At 46.0% G+C, this 22,726-nt stretch overlaps 1 protein-coding gene across 1 annotated transcript in view; it reads left to right on the top strand.

The window, feature by feature from the left end:
- Positions 1–576: 576 nt before the first annotated feature.
- The window catches only part of SETD1B (SET domain containing 1B, histone lysine methyltransferase), a 55,651-nt gene continuing 33,501 nt past the window's right edge, over positions 577–22,726 (top strand). The window contains exons 1-6 of the mRNA XM_063350977.1: positions 577–929; positions 1,233–1,387; positions 1,832–1,930; positions 2,439–2,709; positions 5,841–5,953; positions 8,659–9,834. Coding sequence (XP_063207047.1) covers positions 857–929; positions 1,233–1,387; positions 1,832–1,930; positions 2,439–2,709; positions 5,841–5,953; positions 8,659–9,834 — 1,887 coding nt within the window. The 5' untranslated portion in view covers positions 577–856. The remainder of the gene's footprint in view (positions 930–1,232; positions 1,388–1,831; positions 1,931–2,438; positions 2,710–5,840; positions 5,954–8,658; positions 9,835–22,726) is intronic.

The following is a 22,726-nucleotide window of genomic DNA, read 5'->3' as shown; positions in this document are numbered from 1 at the left end:
AAGCCCCATGGAACCCGCTCGCCCATTGGCTGCGGCCGCCCTGCTGCCTTTAACCAGCCAATTGCCCGACCGCGGCCGAGCCGCCGAGGCCCCGCGGCCCCAGCGCAGCCGCGCCATACGCCCGCCGCGCTCCGCCCGGCTCCGCGCCCCGCCGAGCGGCGGGGGAACCGCGCCGACCGGCCTTTAATACCTAAAACAAAATGGAAGCTCCCCGCTGATTGGCTGCCGCCGGCTCCGGACCTTTAATAAGCAAAACTGCCTCCCCCTCCCTTCACCCCCCCCCGGTTGTGTGTCGCTGAACGGCGGCGCCCCCCCGCCACCCCCCGCGGCAGGGCGGCGGGCTCCGCGCTCCGCCCGGTCCGTGCTCACCGAAGTCTTCCCCTAAAAAAAAAAAAAAACAAAAAACCCGACCAAAAAACCACCAAACTTGTCCCACCTATAGGTCCATCTTGTTTAGAAACAGTTTGCGCTAAGGTAAATGCAGCGGGCAGATTCCACTCGCCCCCCCGCACGCCGGTAACCCCGGGGCGGGGAGGGAAAAAAAATAAAGCCAGCCCGGCGGCAGCCCATGCGGCGGCGCTCGGCGGCGGCGGGGCGGCGGCGGGCGGCCGCGGGCCGGGGGCTGCGCGGCGCGGCCGCCGTGAATGTGCAGGCGGCGGAGGGCGGTTAGGCGTTCGCGGCGCTCGCAGCGGTGTATTGTGGGAGGCCGCCGCCGCCAGCAGCGAGCACACACAATATGTGGTGGCTCGCGAAAACGGGAGGCAGGAGCCTGGCGGCCAGCCCGCGCCGGTAACCGGCCCCATGTGAGACGGGAGCTCGCCTTTCGCCGCCCGGAGACGATCGGCCGCCGAGCGCGATGTCTTTCCGAGAGATCAAGGCGGGGGAAAAAGCCAAGCACCCTGAAGATCATGGCAAAAAGCAGAGTTCAAGTGAGATTGGGTCTTTCCCCCCCCCACCCCTTTCCTCCTCCTCTCCTCCTCCTCCCTCTCTGCCTCTTGTCTGGCTGGGGTGGAGGGGGGACCCGGCTGGCAATTCCCCCATTTTAGGGCTCGTTTGGCGGTGGATTTCCTCCCTGCCTGGGTGTGTAGAGCGGGCGGCTCGTTTAAAAAAAAAAAAAAAAAAAAAAAGAAGGGGTCTTTGTTGCATATTTTCTTTAACTTTATGGTTTTCCGTGTGGTTTTTTCTTTCTTTTCCCCTTCCCCCTTCCTCTTCCCCCCCCCTCCCCGGTCCAGGTTGGATCAACGGAATGGAGAACAGCACGCAAGCCAGCACTTCTGTCGAGAAAAGAAATCACCATTGGAGAAGTTACAAGTTGATTATTGACCCGGCTCTGAAAAAAGGACAGCACAAACTCTACCGTTACGATGGGCAACATTTCAGCATGCCGGTGAGTGGGAGGGGGTCGTGGGTTTCCCCCATTGTGTTGTGCCCCCCCTCTCCCCCCCCCCAGCCTCCGTCTTACCGGCGTTTTGGGGGCTGGGGGTCCCTCCGGGTCGTGGTACTCCCTGCTGTAGCACATATGTGTGGGAGGGGGGTCTGGGGGGGACACACGGACACCAAAGTTACTGCCACCTGACACTATGTATTCAACTGTCAGGAGCCCGAGAAGGAGCCCAAACCTGCGGCTTTATTTCTGTGTTTCCAATCTGTGTGCATTTCCCAGCAGTATTGCAATTTGACACGTGTGTGTATGTGTGTGCGCGCTTTCCCCTTCCCTTGAGACAGCCCGTGCTTCCTTAGGGTTTATTTTTTCTTTTATTTGTGTCTTAAATTTCAAGCCCTGTTATTGCTGTTTTTGTGCTTTTTCTCTTCCTCCTCGTCCTCCTCCCAGAACTCGGGAATCGCTCCTGTGGATTGTGTCAGGGATCCCAGAATAGGGCGAATATGGACCAAAACTAAGGAGTTGGAGCTGTCTGTCCCCAAATTCAAGGTACCGCCCCTGACTTTTGGGTTTAGCTTTGTGTTCTTGTTTATCCGGGAGTGAAGCTTCAGTTCCAAGTAGTTTAATGGACCGTTTAAATGACAGTCATATTCCTATTAACATTATTATTTGGCAAACTGTTCAACAATAATCCTCTTCTATAAAGATAATGAGAAATCAATGCATCTGTCTAACGAGATCACTTGAAGGTTTTGGAGCTGTGTCTTGGGGGCTTCTCGGGTGGGGGGCAGCGGAGGGGAGTTCTCTGCTGACAGTACTGCTCAAAATACGTATTTGTAGCCCAGAAAGGAGCTGGTTTCAATGAATGGGTGCAGCAGCAGAGGCTCTGCTCAGCTCCGGGGTTCATCCCAGAGTCTTGGAGGCAGTTTTCTTTCCCCAAAGTTTGCAGGATGCTTTAACCCTCTCCCTCCCGTGCCGTCCTTATGCCCACCCCCACACTCATTAATGATGACGTTTATTTTTATTGCCCTCCACCCCACCTTGTGCCCGTTTCCAGATTGATGAATTTTACGTGGGGCCAGTGCCTCCCAAGCAGGTCACCTTTGCCAAGCTGAACGACAACATCCGTGAAAACTTTTTGACCGACATGTGCAAGAAATACGGCGAAGTGGAAGAGGTGGAGATTCTCTACAACCCCAAGAACAAGAAGCACCTGGGCATCGCCAAAGTGATCTTTGCCACCGTCAAGGGTGCCCGGGAGGCCGTCCAGCACCTTCACAACACCTCTGTCATGGGCAACATCATCCACGTGGAGCTGGATACGAAAGGTGAGGGGGCACATTTCGGCCTCACGCGTCTGTGGTTTGCAGTGCCCCTGCCCGTCCCTCTCCTAAAATGAGAGGCTGTTGCAGACCGCAAGGGCCCGGCAATTAAAATTACGAAGGGAGTGCTGCTGTCCCCCTGCGAGCGGGTCTGGTTTCTGGGGCCTTTGCAAGTCACGTGGAGCCAAATGTGTTGTCTGTTGCTAGGAGACAGCCCTGTAATTTGCAAAATGCTGCCATCCTGCCCGTCCCCTGCCTGTACCCTGCCCTGTCCCCAGCTCTCTGCCCTCCGAGGCCTCCTGTGTGTCCCCCATCTCCGTGTCCCAGGATGGCCGTGCTCAGCCACCTCCCGGGGCTGCCGGACCCCGTGGCTTTTGCAGACTTGGGATTTTGGGGCAAAGCTTGGGGTTCCTGTGACACAAACCTCCGGGTTCTGGCAGTGGCAGTGGGGCTGGGTGCTATCCTCTTCGTCCCTGGCATTTCATTGATACTTAGCTGCAAACTGGAGGCTGGCAGCAAAAGAGTGCACACGCAGCACTTATCAGTGTGTGTGCGAGTGTGTAAGTGTGAGACTGTCTCTTAAAGCGACAGGAGCTCCGAGTCCTGGAGGTAACTGACTTTCGGCCCCAGAGCCCAGCCCTGGGGAGCCCAGTAAAGTTTGTGGCAGTATGAAAGCATTGCATTTCACCGCTTTGTCTTCTCTTTCCTCCAAGAGTGTTAGTAAAGGGCTTTGCTAAAATGGGCTCGAATTTTAGAAAACGTCTTAAAGTTGAGGAGGTGTAGATCAATTGCTGCTTGTACTTCTTCATTCCAAACATGGCATTTCTAGTCTGAAACTGACTTACTGCACTCCTTCTTGGGAAGAGGACATGGTTAATCCTATTTTCTTAAAAACGCTGATATTTTTGTTCTGTATTAAAGGGTTTCAACAATTTAGTGCACAACCTATACAATAGTTGGTATGCCACGTGTTGTAAGAGGGTATAGTAGGATGTTTATTGACAGTGCTGATCACCGTTAGAATAAAAATCACAGCAGTAGCATAATACTTTCTATTGTGAGCTAAGCTTCACTTTACATATGTATACTTTGAAATTCTATTATCATTAATTTCTACAGACATGTTCCTTCCCCTGCTTACTTTGAAATTCGAAGGCAAAAATTACATTTAAGAACAAATTAACCATTTGTAGATTTAATAATGTAAGCTAAAGCGGGCTTATAAGTGGTAGACATCTTAATGAGAGGCATTTTAAACAAGCTGATTGTACTGCATTCCTCCTTGTTCTCCGTTTATAAACTACTCTGCAAGTCCTGAACAGACAGCTGTTCAAGAAAGTTAGTTGCCCATCAGGGAAATGAGGGGGCTTTATGCTTCTATTTCCTGGGAGAAAACATTGAAGTTTCAAATTGCATTTTTGTTTTGTTTGCCAGCTGTATGCTTCTAATGTATTGTTCTTCCACAGTTTCATTCTAAGAGAGTAAGACTGTCAGTGTAAAAATGTTATTCCTGAAATAGTACTAGCAGGTTAGGAAACTCTTAAAAAAATATATGTATAGTTTTCAACATTTCTTTCTAGTATTCAGCTTTTCAAGAGAATGAAAGGTTGGTTAACTTGATTTTTGTAGTCTAGCAAAATAAATATTAGGAGCAAAGGTGTCGTTTTATCTGTCTGGCCAGAGCACAGGCCTGAGAGTCTGGAACTAATAAATCCAGGCTCCTCATCTAAGACAGGCTAGTTTAAAGCAACCTCTCAGCCTCAGTTTATGCATCTACAGAATGGCCACACTAAATAACTACCTGTGCTTAGAGAAAAAGATAGGAATTCTTTCACATTCATAAACCTCTGAAAATGAAATTGTAACTTTTACTACATTACATGGGAGATCAAGGAAGAATTATGAAACTTTATAACAGTTACTTTGTATTTATTTAAAAACAAGTTTCAAAGTAAGCCTAACACTTCTATCTCCATGACATTGTAGTCTTAGGAGGGGGACAGTGTGTGTTAATATTTCAAGCGTCTCTTCAAGCTCTTGTCTTGAAGAGGTCTATTTTGTCATGACTTTAGTTGAACTAAAACAGTTTACATAGTTGAGGATGTGGCTCAAGACTTCGTGAAATGGGATTTGATAACCAAATAACCTCATCTGCGGCATTTATTCAAGATAAATGAGTCTTTTCCAGCACACAGAATCATGCTATGGGGTATTTCGCTTTCAAATTGCATGGAGTGATTCACAGGGGGTTTGGGGTTTGATCCTGCATGACTTCCTCATGAAAATAGTCCTGTTTTGGGGGAGATCTTGCCTGAATTAATTTTCTTGGCTCAGGTGCTGGGGTTGTTCGTTTTTCTGTGTATTCTTTATCTTTCAGAGCAAAAATCAGACAGTATTGGGGCCTGATTCTGTTACCTTTGAAGTTGATGACAGATTTCTTACAGACCGCAAAATAAGTAGAAGTGGATTTTTGTAGTAATGAAAAATCCAATATTAAGAAACCGGGTCTTTGTAGAATTTAGGAATGATAAGGCTAAGGCACAGTAACAATATATGGGACAGTTTGCTTCTCTGGCTTTTATTCTTTGAAGGATGCCACTGAGCACACCTTAAACTGGGGGTGGGGCGGTAAGATTTATCGGTGTCTTTTTGGAAAAGCAGCATTAACGTTTTTTTCCCCTGCATTCCCATGCATCATGTTTGCATTAATAACAGCCAGTTTCTACTAGCAAGGTGTGTTGGGAGAGCTTTCTGAAGTGGCTCTGGGTGTTGGCAGAGGCTTACCCCTTGGGTGAGAGTTTCACTTCTCAAAACTGCAAGCTATTTGCTTGGCACTTTGGAGAGGAGGGAAATTGCTGCTCTCCAGAAAGCATGGTAAAGAGCAGAGCTGCCAAGCAGACTGAGAAGAAGAAAAAGGATTTGGAAACCTCCTTGTCTTGGCTGGAGAAGGGAGTGCCTAGCCCAGCAAATTATTTAGAAATGATCCCTGCGAGCCTCAGGGGTGATACCTGCTCCTCTGTCGCACAGATGCAGTGGGCTGGGAGTGGTAGCAGGGTTGTAAGAATGTCAAGAATATATATTTTTACATAGGCTGTGTTATTTCTGTTTAATCAACACTTCCATTGTGGTCTGTGCAGGTGAAACCCGCATGCGATTCTATGAGCTGCTCGTTAATGGTCTTTACACTCCTCAGACCCTTCCTGTAGGCACTGAACAGGATGTATCGCCAACTGTGAATGAAACTCTCCAGGTATGTTTGATTGGCTTTTTTTTTTAAGGATAACTTTCTAGAAAATTCCAAACAAGTGTGTCATTAATGTTAACATTTTAACGCTTTTAATTTAGCTTCTTTTTTTTTGTCTTGCCATGGTTTCAGTGGATGTTACTAATTCACATTGAAATATAACTTGCCCATAATTGCCATAGCAAATGTAACTCTCTGCAAATGCAATGCATGTGGCTAATCTGTATGCTGGTGTCTGCCTAGTGTGGTAAGTGCTTTTTGTCTTTTGGAATGAAAAATACCTGCAGAACCGACAGTATGTGCCCTATTAACATTAGAAATTCTTGCAGTTAAGAGGACTGGATCAGATCTGTCCCTGAGATGAGATTATTCCCTTGAAGTCAGGGGGAATGATTTACAATGGTACATTTGGCCTAGTGTCTGCAGTATGTAATCCTTAGCGCGTACTTTCTTCAGACTTGCTTAAAGGCTAAAAGGGGGAAGGTGTCAAATAGTGGCATCAATTTTCCAGAATCTTAATTAGTCACCAGAATCAGTTGTTAATAAAAGCAGTGGACAGAATTCCTGAGGGCCTATAGGGGTCCCTCGATATTTAGGGTGCGATTCTCTAACTGGCTTTCTACAGTTACCTACTCCCATGCAAACCCCACTGGGATGAGGGGAAAGTGAAGCCTGTTTGTGTGAAGTTGTTAGCCCCTTTGCCTTGTCTAAATGTACATTGGCTCCTCATTGTGGTTTAGGAACACACTTTAGGACATTAGATTTGAAAGTAGTTTGGCAGAGATTTTATTTGTTTCTTCTCTGTACTTCTCTGCACTCTTATGACTTCTTAAAATGCCATAATTTCACTAATTCTGTGATCAGATGTTTTCAGGACAGGTAAGAGCTGTACATTGAATGTGAAAATCCCATTGGTCTGAAAAAATACAATGCTCCTCTTCTCCCACCAACCACCCCAACAGCAACAAGGCAAAACACCAGTGTCCTCTTAACAAAATCATAAAGAAGCTGATTCTTCCTTACCTCTCAGCAAGGTGTTTGTAAAGGCAGGAGGGAGGCAAGTAATGATTTTGCTGTGAATCTGCTATGAGCAGGGCCTGGCTTTTAATTTCTGCTGGTTACAGCACATCTCAAATAAAAATGGATGGATTTGCTCATAGTCCTTTTCAGGATTAACAGCAAAACACTTAATTCATGGTAGCCCCCAAAGTAGTCCCTGCTGTAATTATCTTTAAGGTTGTTTCTCTCGATACTGTGTTCATGTATTATATTATTATCCTGAATTGATTTTTTTCACAATTACCACCAAAATTGTTACTTTGTGGGTAACTTTAACTGTTTGCATCATCTTCTTGTTGCTAGAGTCTGCCAACAAGCTTTTTTGCTGTAGTAGTTTAGTAAAATACTCCTGACATTCGCTTTCCCCCTCATGCAGAACAGTGAAGACCTGACAGTTCTGCGAGCCACAATCTCTGCCTCCAGGCCATATCTAAACCCCACTGAAAAACAATCTGCATCACATCTACACCAAAGGTGCAGAGATGTGGATTTTAGCAGGAAGCACGTAGCTGGCTCCTGACCCCTTCTATGGGTTTTAGAACAGTTGAGGAAGAAACTTTCCTGATGTCCATCTAGTCATGGTCTCTAGGGGTCACACCAAGAGGAAGTCCACACCACTGAGTGGGTGAGATGTGTGTGAGCATAGCAGGCAGGTGAGAGCTCAGCTTGAGTTTGGTGGTGCTGGCATGTTACAAGCAGGTTGTTTGAAGGGTCTCTCTACCTACCTGTGCTTGGCAGAGGAGCGCCCAGCCTGTAGTCCCACTGGTTTGCTATCCCGGTGTGCTTTTGGTGAGTTCGAGCTCAGTCCTTACTCTTTTGCTACCAGGAGGATTCTCACTGAGCTCTTGCTTTGCATTATGGAAAATTGATTCTGGTGCTGACGATTAGCGTGGCACTGTTATGACTCAGCAGAGTCTGAGTTGGAGCAGGGCTGCTCCTAGAAACCCCCTGAACGTGCCTGTGAAGTGAGTTGCAGAGCAATTGCTTGGCTGCTCTGTAGGCTTGTAGGGTTTCAGTTTGAAATGCTGAGCGTTTGTCTTTGGGAAGAGGTTTAAAATGTCTTTTTAGGAGTTGAGAACTTTTTGTGCCTTTTACACCTGTAGCCTTCTCCCTTGTTGCAGATGAACATTTGGTAGAGAGGGTGCCGGGTCAGCTCCCTCAGTTGGACCAACACAAAGCCCTGCTGCATAGGTTTGGTTGCAGGCTGGCAGTTTGCTGATTTGTATGTTTTGATTTGTTCACAAAAAAAGATAAATTGATAACTTAATTTCTCAGAATTTTCTTAATTATCTCTCCTATTTGCAATTCAGACTAGTTGATAGAAACTGAAACTCTTTTAGCTAAAAGTATTGTGCAAGTCTTCTGTTCACCTGATGCTCCTGGGTGTAGTTTAAGGAGTACTTTTGTATCTGCTTTCTTCTTTCTCCTCTTATAGACAAGTTCCTCTTTGCTTGCCTTTTTCTTCTAAATCAAAGGGAACTGTTAATAATGGAGAATGGTTTGTGTTTTCAGGTATGCTGTAACCTTTTTTTTTTTTTGCCATGGAAATCAGTGCAAACTCCTGGGTACTCAAATCTGAAAACCAAATGAATTAGGCAAATATCTTTTAAAAAGTGTGTGTTTAGGTGCTTTTCTCTCTTCTATTTTTATAGTTGACGGATTCCCTGAAGCGCCTGAAAGACAGTAACCTTTCTTCTGCGGGATCATCTGTTACCCCAAACAGTAGCACGCCTTTTTCCCATGACACAGCCTATTCCAGCTGTCGGCAAGATACCCCAAACTCTTACAGCCAATTTACCCCACAGTCCCAAGGAACACCTCACACCCCACGTTTAGGGACGCCGTTTTCCCAGGATTCCACCTATTCTAGTCGTCAGACAACGCCTGTGTACCATTTTGGACAGGACAGTGGGTACAAACCTAGGAGACATGAAACAAAATTTACAGATGCCTACAACCGTCGACCAGGACATCACTATGTTCATAACTCAGCAGGTGTTTACCGAGGGACGGAGCATCAGTTTAGTACGTACAAATCCCATCAGCAGGAGCCAGTTCAGTTCTCTCACACTCCTCCCCTGAGCCACTCTGGCTCTTCGAGCTACAAATCTGCCTTCTCTCCCTACCAAGCACCATCTGTATTTCCCCAATCTGATGATCAGCAATTTCCCCAAACTTCCAGGGAAACAGAGTACCGGAGACCTGCGCCACCTCCCACTGAGATGGTTGTGGAAAGCAGTGCTGCCACTAACATTGATTTTGTCCCGGTGAAGGAGAAACAGGAGGAGCCTCCACCCTTGCCCGATTCGAACTCTGTTCCTGAACCGAGCACAGCATCCTTCTCTCAGACTCCAGAGAGAAGCGAGACCCCTGGCACCCCCACCATGGAGTCAGAAATGCAGCATAACAGTTTAGACTCGAGGATTGAGATGCTCTTAAAAGAGCAGAGAACAAAGTTACCCTTTCTTAACGAGCATGACTCAGATAATGAGATCCGAATGGAAGGTAGCCCTATTTCCTCTTCTTCTTCTCAGCTTTCTCCCATCCCAATGTACGGTTCGAACTCTCAGCCCGGTTACAGAGGTCAGACACCTTCCTCACGCCCTTCAAGCACAGGCTTGGAGGACATTAGCCCAACGCCGTTACCTGACTCTGACGATGATGAGCCCATCCCTGGGACGACTTCTCTGAGTCAGAATTCCCGGGGGACGTCAGAGGCCAGCATGACTCCCATTGATCAGCTGAGCAGGACCTCCAAAATTGAGACCTCGGAGGCTAAAGAAATGGTGCCTGGTGACCAGACTCCAACGTCAGAAAAAATGGACGAGGTAAGTGAGCTGAAACTGAGTTATGAAGCTCTGTGCCTATTCCCAGAGCTGGGCAGGGCAGGGAGTCGCTCTTTTCTTTTAGTGTTGTTAGAGCGTAGGGTTTCTGGTGGCTTCGTAAGGCAGCTGGAAATGAGCTAGATGTGACACAAAGTGATGGTCTTAATCAACTTGCCAGTCACCAGCTTTCCTTGTTTATAATAGCAGCCTGCTGCAATTTATAGCTTCAGGAGAGCTCAAGGACTGCACAAGCCACGGAAGTTTGGCCAGTGCTCATGCTGTGTGAATGTCCTGAGTGTCAACAGACACTTAAGCCACTATAAGAGTTAATCGAGCACTTTCTGCCATTGCTTTGGTCCCTGAGCGTGGGTGTGTATGTATGCACACACTTGCTTAACGGGGCTTTCATGTTACGCCGAAGTATTGAATGTATACTTTGTTTGATAGCTCTCCAGCTATTTATGCCATCTGGTTTGAACAGGAGACAGTTGCTGGGTTTTAATACTCGCTTTGCTTAGTTGAAAGGGGGAGGTAGTTGGCTTGTGGGGGATGTGCTCCACTGAGTCTTCCAATAATAGAGCAGAGCTTGCTGCCTCTGCTGGGGCATTTGTGGCTGAAGGGACAGTGAGAGCTTAACGGTGTGGAATGGTGCCAGCAGACAGAGAAATTACGTTGCATGGCATGTCTGTTTGGGAGGTCTGTTGCAACAAATGTGAGTATCGCTGCAGTGGATGGGTCGGTCCTGTTCTGCTGTGTCAAGGAATGGTCAAAATACAGATCTTTGCGAATGCCAGGCTCTTTCTCCTCAGTGTTTATAATAGCCATGCAAGCAAATGAAACTGCTGTCCCTGGTGTGCAAGAACTCTGCAGTAAGGGGACCTCAACCATCCAAGAGGGCTGGTCTTGTGTAAATGTCCTGAGTGTGGTAGATCAGTTTAATTTACTCATGAAAGTTTGCTGGGGTTAAGCTGACAGAATGAATTTCCCTCTGGTGGTCTGCAGTTGTGAGGTTTTCACCCGAGAAGTGGCTGCATTTCAGGAGAGGGGGAGCTGCTCCTGTAGGTGTAGGCTTTGCGGAGTGCTTAACTGGAGGAAAAGTGCTGCAGCAATAATATAGTGCAGGTCTTGGTGCTAAACAGAAAAAAATTGTAACTGTACTGGATATTTTGTGATTTTTTTTTTTTTCTACATGCCTTTCCAAACCTGGTTGTCCTTGCAGTTGCCACTTTAGCCTTTGAAACAATTCAGCTGCTTGAGGTCTCATTCATCATCTAGGCTGGCCCAGGCTCCCCTCTTGGGAGGCAAGTCCCTGGCTGGTGGGACCTGGTGATGTTTTAATTAGGAATGGAGTTTTGATTCCTTGAGCTCGATCTGGCAGGCTTAAGAGGGGGATACTCTTTGTCTAAAAAAATGAGGAAGGCGTCCCTCATCTTGCCATTCTGGGCTTGTATCTGCTGTCCTTACTCTTATAGGTGGCAGCCAATTCTGAGCATGTTCAGAAAGATGGATGAATGCCGGCATGGTATGTGGGGTCAGGCACTTTCTGTAGCTGAGATCAGTGTTGGGGGACTGGCTGAGATGTTATATTTGTAGGTTGTGATATGGGGCAGTGGCGTGCTGACATACAAGCCCATGTTAAGTCTTTGTCTCCCCTTAATGAGATGCTGGTGTCAGAAGTTCACGTCAATGTTTCTGTGATACAAAATGATATAAATGCCTTGATCCTCTGCAGAAGTCAGAAAGGTGGTAGCAGGGTCTCCATGCAGGTCATTGCTGCCCTAATTGTCTCACCCCCCCAACCCCCCAAAAGTTTGATGTTTGTTGTTGGAGCTGTTTATTCAACCCTCCTCTTGGTTACAAATCACACTAAGCTATTCTGGCATGTTTGAAAAGTTGCCTGCGCCTTTCATTGCTCCTTCTGATGCACAAAAAACGATCTCCATGTGTTTTTGCTTCCTTCCCCCGCCCTTCTCCCCCCCAGTTTTTTGCTTTAGAAAAAGGCACTCCTGGCTTCCCTCTCTTGCTGAAGGAGCGGAGCTGAGCAGTGACTTAACATAGGCTGAAATTTGAGCTGCAGCTTTCCAACTGAGTTAGAGAGGGGCATTGAGTCTGGCTGAGGGCTGGAAAGCTGAACCTCCAGCTTCAGCCTATTGTGATACCACTATTCAACTTTCAGTCCTTCAGAGAATCCTCCAGCAAAGCAGAGGGAAGGCAGACCCGAATATTTTAGTGACTGTGTGGTGCGGGGAGCAGAGAAGAAATGATATATTAGTCTAGGGAGGGTTCATTAAGTGTCATAAGGAAGCAATAAAGGGCAGAGAATTTTAACTTGTTATTTACTTCGTATTTGGCTCTTCAAGGGTCGGAGCAGCCACACGTCTGCGCTCTTTGGGTGGCTGCTCTAGCTGGGAAAATCTCAGGATTCATAAGGATGCCGGTCAAGTTGCAGGGAATTTTTTCCTGAGACAATAGGTGCTTTTCAAGGACCTACTCCTGTTTCCCATCAAAAAAGCTCAATTTTTTTCAATGATTGCTAATACAGTAACATTTGTTCTATAGGTGAAGCGCTGTCAAATCGTCAGGCAAGTTAACCACCTCAGACTTGCCATAAGTAAAGGAGGTACAACCAAGCCCCAGCAATTGCTCTGATTTATCATGCAAGACCCCGGAGTTTGATTTCAAGATCCGGTATGATACTCCTAAGCCAGAGCTTGGCAGGGAGTTTGGGTGTGGGAGAGGAAGGGCTGTGCATCTGTCTGCAACACCTAACTCCGACTAATCTCAGAGCAGTGATTATGGTCTGCAGAGAAAGTCCTGCTAAGCTTAGCCGAGGGACGAGCGCTGAGAGGTGGAACAGAGCGGGATGTGGGCAGTACGAGGTAAGAGGAGAAAAGGGATCCTTTACAAACAGCACAACCTGCAAGCCAGGAAGACAAGGCAGAGAGGGTTTTTTCAAGAAACTAGAAGATGGCAAGGAAAGAAAACAGCCGAGCTGCATTGTTATTTTAGGAAAATTTTTGAGAGTAGCAATGTATAAACTTTCCTTCCGATGTTCCTGAGAGGTAACAAGGAAAGAATTGTAATAATTCCTTTTTCACAGGATCTTTGCTGTTTCAGAAGTGCAAAGGTTAAGTAAGTACAGTTTGATGTTTTGATGTCCCATTTGAGCCAGGTCTTGTTTTTCCTTGGCTTGTTACAGGAAGAGGCCCTGCCTGTGTGTGTGCTGAGGAGAATGACAGGGTTATAACAAGTCACTTTGTTAGATATTGATGATGCCTTTCATGTTTCAGTTTATGAATGTATTAGTTTGTGTGCATAGCCAGTGCGTAATAGGAAGAGCGTGTGATTGACAATGGTATTTTTCCAGATTTGTAAATACAAAAGTACTTTTTAGTTGAGGATGCAGCAGACTCCTGTCTTCGTGGTAGTTTGTCTAGGCACCTGTTTACTGTGGTGGGAGGTGTGCCTTAGAAATGCCAAAAATAATCGCAAAAATAAAGATCCTGAAACATGAATTAGGTGAGAGCAGTTCTCCTGCCACATGCTGTGAATTTTAGCAAATGGTTTGGGGAGCAAATTGGAAGTCTCACAGTGCACAGCAGCCCTAGAGACCCCAAAAGCCACTGCTGTCACCAGCACCCTCAGCATCTCACTCGGCTGTTTTGAATGTTTTTAATGCCATGCTGGATGCTGAGGTGCCTCTTACAGGACAGCAATGACATCCCTGTGACAAGCTGTGTGTGTGCAGCAGGTCTTTTTGTAGTAACCCAGGCAGAATTTCTGAGCTGCACTTAGACATAGATGAGGTGGGTCAGGCTCAGTGCTACAGTGAGCTCTGCTGAAGTCCCTGAGGTTACATCTGGTCTGAATTTGCACTTCTCATTGAAGTATCTTTGGGTTCTTGTGTGGTCGCAGCCAGAACTAGAAGAAATTTATGTTGAAGTGTCACATTGTCCCTCTGGAGCCTTAGCAGGATGTGATGACATTCTCCTCGAGACACTACATCGTGTCTTGCGCTGCTCCACACTGCTGCATCCCCATCCAGACTGGGGATGTGTTTCAGTACTGGTGTTTCAGTAGCTGGTGAATGATTCCCCTTTCCTACAGAACCAGGTTCAACCTTCAGTTGTCACGAGTGCCTGTGAGAGCAAGCAGTGCCCCAATGCTGTCTGGGCAGTGAGAGGAGCTACAGGGGATCTGTCTGACAGCAATACCTGCAGCAGTTGCCCCAGGAGCAGTCGATGCCCCTTGGAGCTGTGCTGTGCAGGAGTGAGCCAGTCTCTGCCTGCAGAAGGATGCTCTCTCCTCCTGTACCCTGCTCTCATCCACGGGTTGTGCGGGGTTGGAGGCAGCGCTCTGTTCCTGGGATGTTGACAGTGGGTTAGATGGACCTTCCTAAAGATGAACGCAAACGTACTCTACTAAGGGTTGTTTCTGGACTGGAGAGTGCAGAAGTGATTTATTCAAGGTAAATGCACATTAAGGTTGAGAAGGTAGAGTCTTAAGAGCCAGGAAATTTGATACCTTCGTTTCCACAGTAACTGTGCAAGAGCCCTTATGCCCATAAGTAGCTGTTATGTATGTATAATATATATGGGTACACCTGGGATCCAATTTACAGCTAGAGTGGGATTCATCATTTCTGGGGGGAGTAGATGTGTGGAATGGTTGCTCTGAATGTATTTTTTTAATTGAAGAAGGGAGAAAAACCTGAGAGCTGTGATTTATGCACAGTCTCATAAACACTTTTTCAAATTTTCCTGCCTCCTGAGCTCTTGCAAATGCGATCATGCCTGACAGAACCGGTTCCTAATGGAAACTCAAAAAATAGGTATATGTTATGACCATGAATTTCCAGAAATGCAGCCAGCCAATGCCCAGGCAGCAAAGATTTGGATGACTGCTGTGGTTTTACATGTGAATTACGCCAGCCATGCTAAACCTGTGAAATTAAAATGAGCACAAGCTGCTTAAACTGTGGGTTCAGTTCTGCCCTTCCTGACCCAGGCCCAGCGGCAGCAAGAAGCCACAGGGACTTCAGGGGATCTTGCGGTGTTTAAGCTTGTTCAGAAAAGAAAGGCAGCACACAAATCCCTCAAAAGGTGATTTAAATATGACACTATACTGGACCCTTTTGAGAGCTGAGATGTGTTCAGTCTCTGTGTCCAGAGGAAGGCTGCAGTCCTGCCCCAGCACGCTCCCTACATCCTTCCGGGGATGCTTGGGGCTAAGGGTCAGTTCCCATATAACCTGGCCAAGGTAAGGATGTCCTGGCTCCTGTAGCAGTGAAAATGCAGGATATTGTTATCTTACCTTTTTTTTTCAGAGCTGATACTGGAAGACCACAGTCAGGGACTACTTCCTTGTACATCTGATTCATTTACCACATGACAACCTGCTGCTACTACAAAAACTTATATAAAGTAGAGAAGCCTGTTCCTGCTTGCTAAGTTGTATTTCATTTTTGACTTTTTGTATTTGGCTCCTGTTTGATTCTTGGGAGTGCTCACAAGGGTGGTGGTTAGAAGAGCAGAGGGCTTGACCAGTTAAATGTGTTCAATATAGGAAGCAGTGAGAGGTAACAAGCCCAGTGTCAATTTTTACAGTCATTTTTTCAGAGCAGAGTTGCATAGGATTCCCCTGGTGTTCCTGCTGATGCAGCCTCTCATACGTGTATGCTTATCGGGGGGAAAAACCTAAACAGAGAAGTATTTGGCTGTTTACGGTTTGGGTTTTTTGGATACCTAACAACTTAGTAGAATGAGAGAACATGGCTTTTGTTGGTAACAGAGCTAGAAATGGTGAAATGCTCTGGAGTGTGACTGAAAAATAGAAAGCAGGCTGTGGTTGGGAGGCTGAGTGGTTCCTTCACTCTCTCATACAAGGACAAGACTTTGAGGCTTTTGCATTTTGCATACCTAATAGAAATGACATTGCCATCCCTTATTATAAATCACTGTTGCTGATTATACTCTTGCCCAGTTCATTCTCTGTTTTGCCACCAGTGACTTTCTGTAAATTTTCAGTTCCTGGTGGACTGCGCATGTATAATTGAATTGCTTGTTGATATGTAGAGCACTGCTTATTTTGTGTTTATGTAATCTATAGATGCTCTGCTGCGCTGGAAACTTAGATCCAAATTAGAATGTTTAACCATAGTGTATAGTTTATGGTGGAATAATGTTTGCAAGCCTGAGCTTTGCAGACCATTTACAGTTAGAGAGCCCTTGGCATCTTCCTTTTGCTGCTTACAGAGTTCTTCCTATTCTTTTCAACACTCAGGTTTTAGCAGTGATGATACTGAATGTTCAGATGTCATAAATGCAGCTGTGAAGCCTCACATTGAAGTGACACGTTTTCCTCTCAGTTTCTGCAACCCATTATCATTCTAGTTGCATTTTGCATCTGATGATTGTGAAAAGTGACCAAGGGAATGCGGACAAGTTAGTGGATGGCAGTGTGTGTTGCAACATGGCACTGAGAAAATGTGCCAGTGTGTTAGGTAATCAGTAGAAATATTGAGAAAATAATTGCTGTTAACATATTGTGCTGGCAGCCACCAGAACAGCACTAATTTCTGGGTCTGATTTTGAAGAAGACGGAGCAGCCGCTGTGTTCTATATGTGTCTGTGTCTGACACAGAGCACTTAACAGACGAGCGCTTATTCAAATTTCTGCTGGCTGTTGCCTTTCCTGGAGTCCTCTAAATAGATGAAGTTCATCAGTAGGATGTTTTTTCTGTACGCATCAATTTTGAGTCCCATGATTTTGCCACCCCCCTTCTAATTAATTTTAATTTTCGGTTTGGGGTACTTGTTTGTACTTAGTGAAGATGGGGCAAAACTCAAATCGAAACCCCTGAGTTCGTTAACTCTGTGCGTCACATACCTGCCGATGAGGGCTCTTTTGACCCAGGCATGTTACTACTGTCTCAGGCTTGATCGTGAAAGTGCAGTGCTTGCTATTGTAAATGCCCATTCATCACAAGAAAAAGGTTGTTGCTCAAATTTTTCAACTCCTAAACCCAAAGTATTAAAAAAAAAAAAAGTTTTAAAAAAAGTCTTTAAAAATGTTTTTTATTTGCTTTGTGCTAAAATAAAGCCAGTGGCTGCTTTCACAAGGTTCCCGCAGTGCAGGCAGGCCTGATGATGTCAAGATGCATATAAAATAGTGAGACAGCAAATTGGGGTTTCTAATTTATCCCCAGGTTGGAATAAGTTCACTCCTCCGGGCGTTGCAAAAGTGTTGCTTCAGGAGCAGTTTGAGTAAAGGAAGTTGTTCGTGGCTTGAGCTTCGGCAATCGCTCTTTGCATAGAGGGCAGTGTGAGTGCTGCACAGGCACGGCGCGGGGAGGAAGCGAAAACTGCTGCTTGAACTCAAAGCTGGCAGCAGTTCTTATGGTTTGGAGGTTTGGTTGAGAAAGGGTCAGACAGCTGTAGCAGAACTTCAAAATTTCACTTATTGGGACTTGAGCGTTTCGACTTAGGCACTTTTTAGTGGATTTTTGCATTTGCTGGCTCTTCTCAACATGTGTGTGTTTTGTGGAGTATGTATTTAAATGGAGTTGATAACTGTGTACTAAGTGCAATTTATTGCACACCTTTGACCAGCTGACCTGCATTTTGCCCAATATCTCTTTCTCTATAAGTCAGAGAGTCATATGACTCTCTCCAGTAAGTCAGGGAGATCGTTAGGAAAAAGGCTCTGAGAATGGTGAGGAGGGGAGGAAGAGGAGAAGCAGAGACGGTTTCTCCAGGGTCCAGTCCTTCCCCTCTCCTTTTCTCCTGTCTTTTTTTCCTTGCCTGCACCTGCAGCATTCAAGGTGGGATATCCTTAGGCTCACCACTGCCCAAATTCCCTGTATCAACGAGTGCAATGGCATGGAGCTTTAGGAAGAAGAGGGCTGAGGATGGTGCAGGTTGGCGATGTGAAGGAAGGACTGGGTTTTGTTTTTCCTGGGGTTGAAACAGCCCTTTGCTGGCCTGGTCAAGGAATGGGGTGTCTGCTGCTTTCGCAGATGGTGTGTGGAGCAAGAGTCACTTTCTTACATCCATTTTTTTCCAAGAAGAGCTGTGTTTCACAGTAAGCAGTATAGTTTTGTGCCGATGTCCAAGTGGTGTGTCCTCCTCCCCTTGTGCGGGTTTTACATGCGTTGCACACATCGGGGAGACTTTCCCTCTGGAGCCTGGGAAGGGTAGGTAGCTTCTTTACAGGTTTCCCTTCTCCAAAAGGAGCTTGTTATTTCTTATGCCTTGTGGGTCCCAGGCAAAACAAAATATATATATTTCTAGTGATAGCAATGTTATTTGGTGGAAGCAGGAGCTGGTTTAATGTTGACACATAGCTCTGGGGACAGTTTCCCATTCCAGTCCTTGTTGCTAAGCGGTTGCCAAATGTGGCATTTTGGTCAGCAGATGTGGCTGAGAGTTTCCAGTGCAGATAATTGAAATATTGTCTTTGAAGGGTGCAGATAAATGTGAGCAACTGTTATCATGGTGCTACAAGCATTTTGCTATTGTCCAGGAAAAAAATGACTTGGAAAAAATGAAAATCCTTAGTACTGCATAAAATTATTCAAATTACAGTAAAACATTAAAGGGCAATCTACTGGTTGAATATACGCCATGGAGAGGTGTGCAAAAGGATGCATTTTGACAAGGGAATCTCAATGAATTTATTTGCTTGTTAATACAGTGTCAGGTGGGATGTATCTCCCAAATTACACCAGAGAAGTGGTAACAGCAGATGGTTTTGCAAACCTGGGGTGTATTCCAGGTCAGTAAGAAGCAGGCAGGAAGGTGGTGTGGGTTTTGTGGTGAAGGGCAGCCTGGCCCCAGTAGAGTGCTGATGGAGGCCTAATGCTGGGATTGCTCCCCGGGAGCTGGCATCATGCAGGGAGCACCCAGCCTGTCTGCAAGACACTGGAAGTAAGCTGTGGTCCCTGCTGGGTTGTATGCTCAGACTTCAGCTTGAGGAAATCTTGTTGCATGACTCTGTCTTGGCTCGTTGCTGGGATGCATGTGCTACAAAAGGGCTGTGGCACAAGGCTGCAGTCAGGGAAGTGCCTTTTGGCATGGCTGCTGTGGGTGCATGATCCTTTGGGGGAACCCTGAGTGGCTTTTGCAGCCCAGCTCAGCTGGTTGTATATCGCTGTATGTAACTTCAAACTAGTGAACCCATCTAGTGGAAAAGCTGCTTTAAAAAATAAAAATAAGAGCTCTGTAATTGAGAGTGGTTTAGGTATGACTGCGAAGTATGGGCTGTAGAGATGCTGTACTGCTGTGTGCTTCTGCAGGGCTTTGCACTCATCTTGATCATTTTAACAAAGCTCTTAAGAACAAGTATTAAGGAAGTGAGTATAAGTGTCACCAACATGGGGAGGCCTGAAAGAGCCTGAGGGCTGGGGTGGTCAGTCTGAGGAGCAGAGCACGGGTTGCCTGGCATTGCCTACTACTGAACTGGCTCAGCCTGTGTGCTCTTAGTCCTTCCTCTTGAGCGGTCATCTGTGGTAGAGCTTGATTGTGGCTTTGCTGCAGGAGAGAACAGAAAGAGACTTTGGACTAACTCATGAATAAGCAAGGAAAAGGCACAGCTTTACCTTTCCTTGGTTGCTTGTGTTGTTGTGGGTTATTTCTTCTGTGTTACTGAAAGACTTTCTGTGGGAGGTCTGAGCAGTTCATGCCATGCAAAAAACCCAGCAGCAGCAGGGCTGTATGTGGTGGTCTGTCTGCAACTCGTGACTGGCAGATTAGGACGTGAACTTGTTCAGTAGTTCCTGGTGGATCTGTCTTCCACAAACACCTAAACCGTTTTTAAACCCATCTGCACTTCCGAGTCTTTGCAGTATCCTTTGGCAATGAGGTGCACAGCTGAATTTTGCATTAGGTGAAAAGTGTTTCCATGTGTTTGTTTTAAACGTCCTGCTTGCTAATGAGGGGACAGGTGGGGAAATCAGCATATTTTACCTCTTGTCTCTTTTTTGAATATTTTATGCCTGCACAAATGGCAGTGGGAATGCAGCCCAGCTGTGGGGTATTTCCACTCTGGTAATTTAGAACAGTTGTGGTTACACAATTTATTTTGCATATACCGGGGTAGTTTAATAGCAAAAGTTTGGTCTCTTCTAGAAGGCCATGAGAAATGTCATGTCCTGCACAGAGGTTATTTTTGTTAAGGGATCAGTCAACAGTTGGCAGCCACAAGGGTTATGTTTCCATCACCCAAGAGGAGTGGTATGGGGAAAAAGTTGCCTTTCCCTCACTGAGCAGGTTTTGGAGAGGGACCACCTGAAGGTATTGCTGGATATCACTTTAGGCTTTGTCTTAGAATGAGAAAGATTCTTAATGTTTTAATGAATATGTTACGTACTTCAGCTGATGTGCTTGATTGTCTCCTCTCTGACTGCACTTAGTTAAGTCACAGTACAGCAAGAGAAGGGAAATCTGAGCAGGAAATAAAGCAGTGAAAAATTCAAGATGCCTTCAGAGAGAAGATCTGTAAGAGGAGAGAAATGTTACCAAAGGGGAACTGTTTCTTGCTGGCCTCACCCTTACTTTTGAGGAAGAACATCTCTACTCGGCCTCTTTAGCTTGAAATAGGCTGCTTGGCGTGAAGCGTCTCCTGTGTTCTAGCTGGGTTTTAGTGCATCTGTAGTACTTTGCTGGAAAGGACTTGTTTGTGTTGTAATGCTCAGAAAATGAGTGGAGCCTGCTAAACTCATTAGGGTGCCAGTCATCATTTGTGGTCACTGCTGCAAAGGGCTCAAGTTCTGGCCACATGAAGTTAGAAGTTTTTGTCTTGTGAGCCTCTCGTTCCCCAGGGTCATTCTCTGCTGCTGTATCCCAGCAGGTCTGGAGCACTTACACCACCTGCAGTGGGGGCTTCATCCAAAGTGGTTAAATGCATTTTGTCAAGATCAGATGGACTGGCTGAACCATCTTGTCTGCAGCAGTTTTGTTGGGAATTTCAGAAACACAGCAGATGTTCTGTTTGTCCTGTCTTGGGATGATGGCAGGGACTGTGTCCAGAACGGAAGGCCACAAGTTTTCTTATTTGAAACCATACTATGTTGCCACCATGACTGCAGTCAAGATGACAACAAGGTCCTAAAGACCTTATTAACAGTATGTTCCTTCTTTCACGCTTTCTTATTTCTTCTTAAATAGTTGGTACTGGGATAGAAGAGAGCTGCTGGGAGGAGATTAGCGCTAAGTCTGCGTGACCTCCCAGGTCAGCAGTGGAGGGCTCATGAAATCTCAGCAAAAGTGTTCAGGAAAGGGAAAGGCTCACATAAAAATCAGGACTTTAAGTCTTTCCCCTTGCTTGTTCCACAGTTTTTTGACAGTAAAAGCTATACTTGTTCGTAAAGGGCTGTTCTGGGCTACCTCCATCAGCTGTGGGCTACAGGCTCCTGAGTTTTCTTGCAAGTGCCAAAAACAGTTGGGCCTCTTTGCTTCCCAGCCACATGAACAGGTCAGGACTGCACCCTAGAAATTCAGGGTGAGAATAGCTCAAGCTCTTGGAGAGGGGAGGGGGAAGCCAGGCTCATCATTTGGGATGCCTCTTAAGAGGGATGGCAAGTGTCTGAACTGCTGCCCCAGGATATACTAATGGCACGTGGGTCTGAGAGCAGACGGCAGCAAGCAGAAGAACATTAAAAGATGATACTGATGAATGATCTTCTTTTTTTCTTTTGCCCGTTGTCCTTCAAGGCCTCGATTCCTTCGTGTCTGCTCGCCCTTCTGAGGAAACTCAATGTTGGACAGGTTGTATTGCTGATGTCCAGGTCTTGCAAATGAAACTGCTGTTGCTACTAATGCTGGAAATGCAGATTGCACTGAACAGAGCACTGAAAATGCTGCTGTGACAATAATAGCCACGTGATTTCAGATACTCGAGGGTATAGTAGTAGTACGTAAAAGGGGAAGGATATCAAATTGGCCTAGTTCTGCTGATTAGAACTTGTTTAAATACAGTATGTGTACCACCTAGTCTTCTATAAGCTGATACCAGCTGGGGAGCTAGACTGTTTTCCAAGCTTATCTGCTTTTTTATCGCCCTGTTGGTAGCAAGATCTGAATTCATGGTTCCATTTGACCTAAGGTTTAAGTATGAGGGTAAGCTGAGGGTAAGCATGTGGGCCCCTGCCTGGCATTGAACTGTAAGGCATCCGTGTACTCTGCACACTCAGTTATTGCACTTTTTTTTTTTTTTAAACTTATAGGTGGACTCTGATCTAATGTTGCCAATTCCCTTCTTTATCTTCGATTGTAAAGTACCTTCTGCTCTCTAGAAATGTGGGTGTATTTCTGCACACCAGAGTGAAGAGCATTTCAGAATCATTTGGGAAATGAGTTCTCCATATACTATGTGATTTCTCCTAAATTCTTTGTTTTTCTTTGCATATTCAGAGAGGGAGATGCTGCAACTTTTGTGTGTGGACAAATCTTAGAATAAAACCTACTGATAATAGCTGAGATGGCAGAAAATGACAGAGAAACCCATTGCATGCTTACCATCACCTTTCTCTTTTTTAGAGACACCATTTAGTTTCTCTGTTGGATTTGGCTGGTTTGTTCCCAGGACTCTGCATCACTGAACCTGGTGTCTGAAAAGGGCTTTACCTGGGTAAAGCCAGTCTGGCTGTATGGAAGTCTTTGGGAGAAGCAGAGAACATTCCCTGACTAATTTATCTGTAGGGGGTATTTTCTTGCCACTCTACCATCCTTTTATGCATGACTTAGCTTCCCAGCCGACTAAAGCCTTTGAAGTTAGATTGCAAATAGCTCTTCAGCTATCCCTTCCCCCCATCTAAAATAGGGAAACCAGAACAACCATTGCTGTGGAAAGAGCCTGCCTTGTTACATGGCTCCCGATGTTAACACCCCCTCTCTCT

The sequence above is a fragment of the Chroicocephalus ridibundus genome, chromosome 13 (assembly GCF_963924245.1).
Source record: "Chroicocephalus ridibundus chromosome 13, bChrRid1.1, whole genome shotgun sequence".
Taxonomy (NCBI): domain Eukaryota; kingdom Metazoa; phylum Chordata; class Aves; order Charadriiformes; family Laridae; genus Chroicocephalus; species Chroicocephalus ridibundus.
Note: the sequence above shows the minus strand (reverse complement) of the source record. Positions and strands in the feature narration are given on the sequence as shown.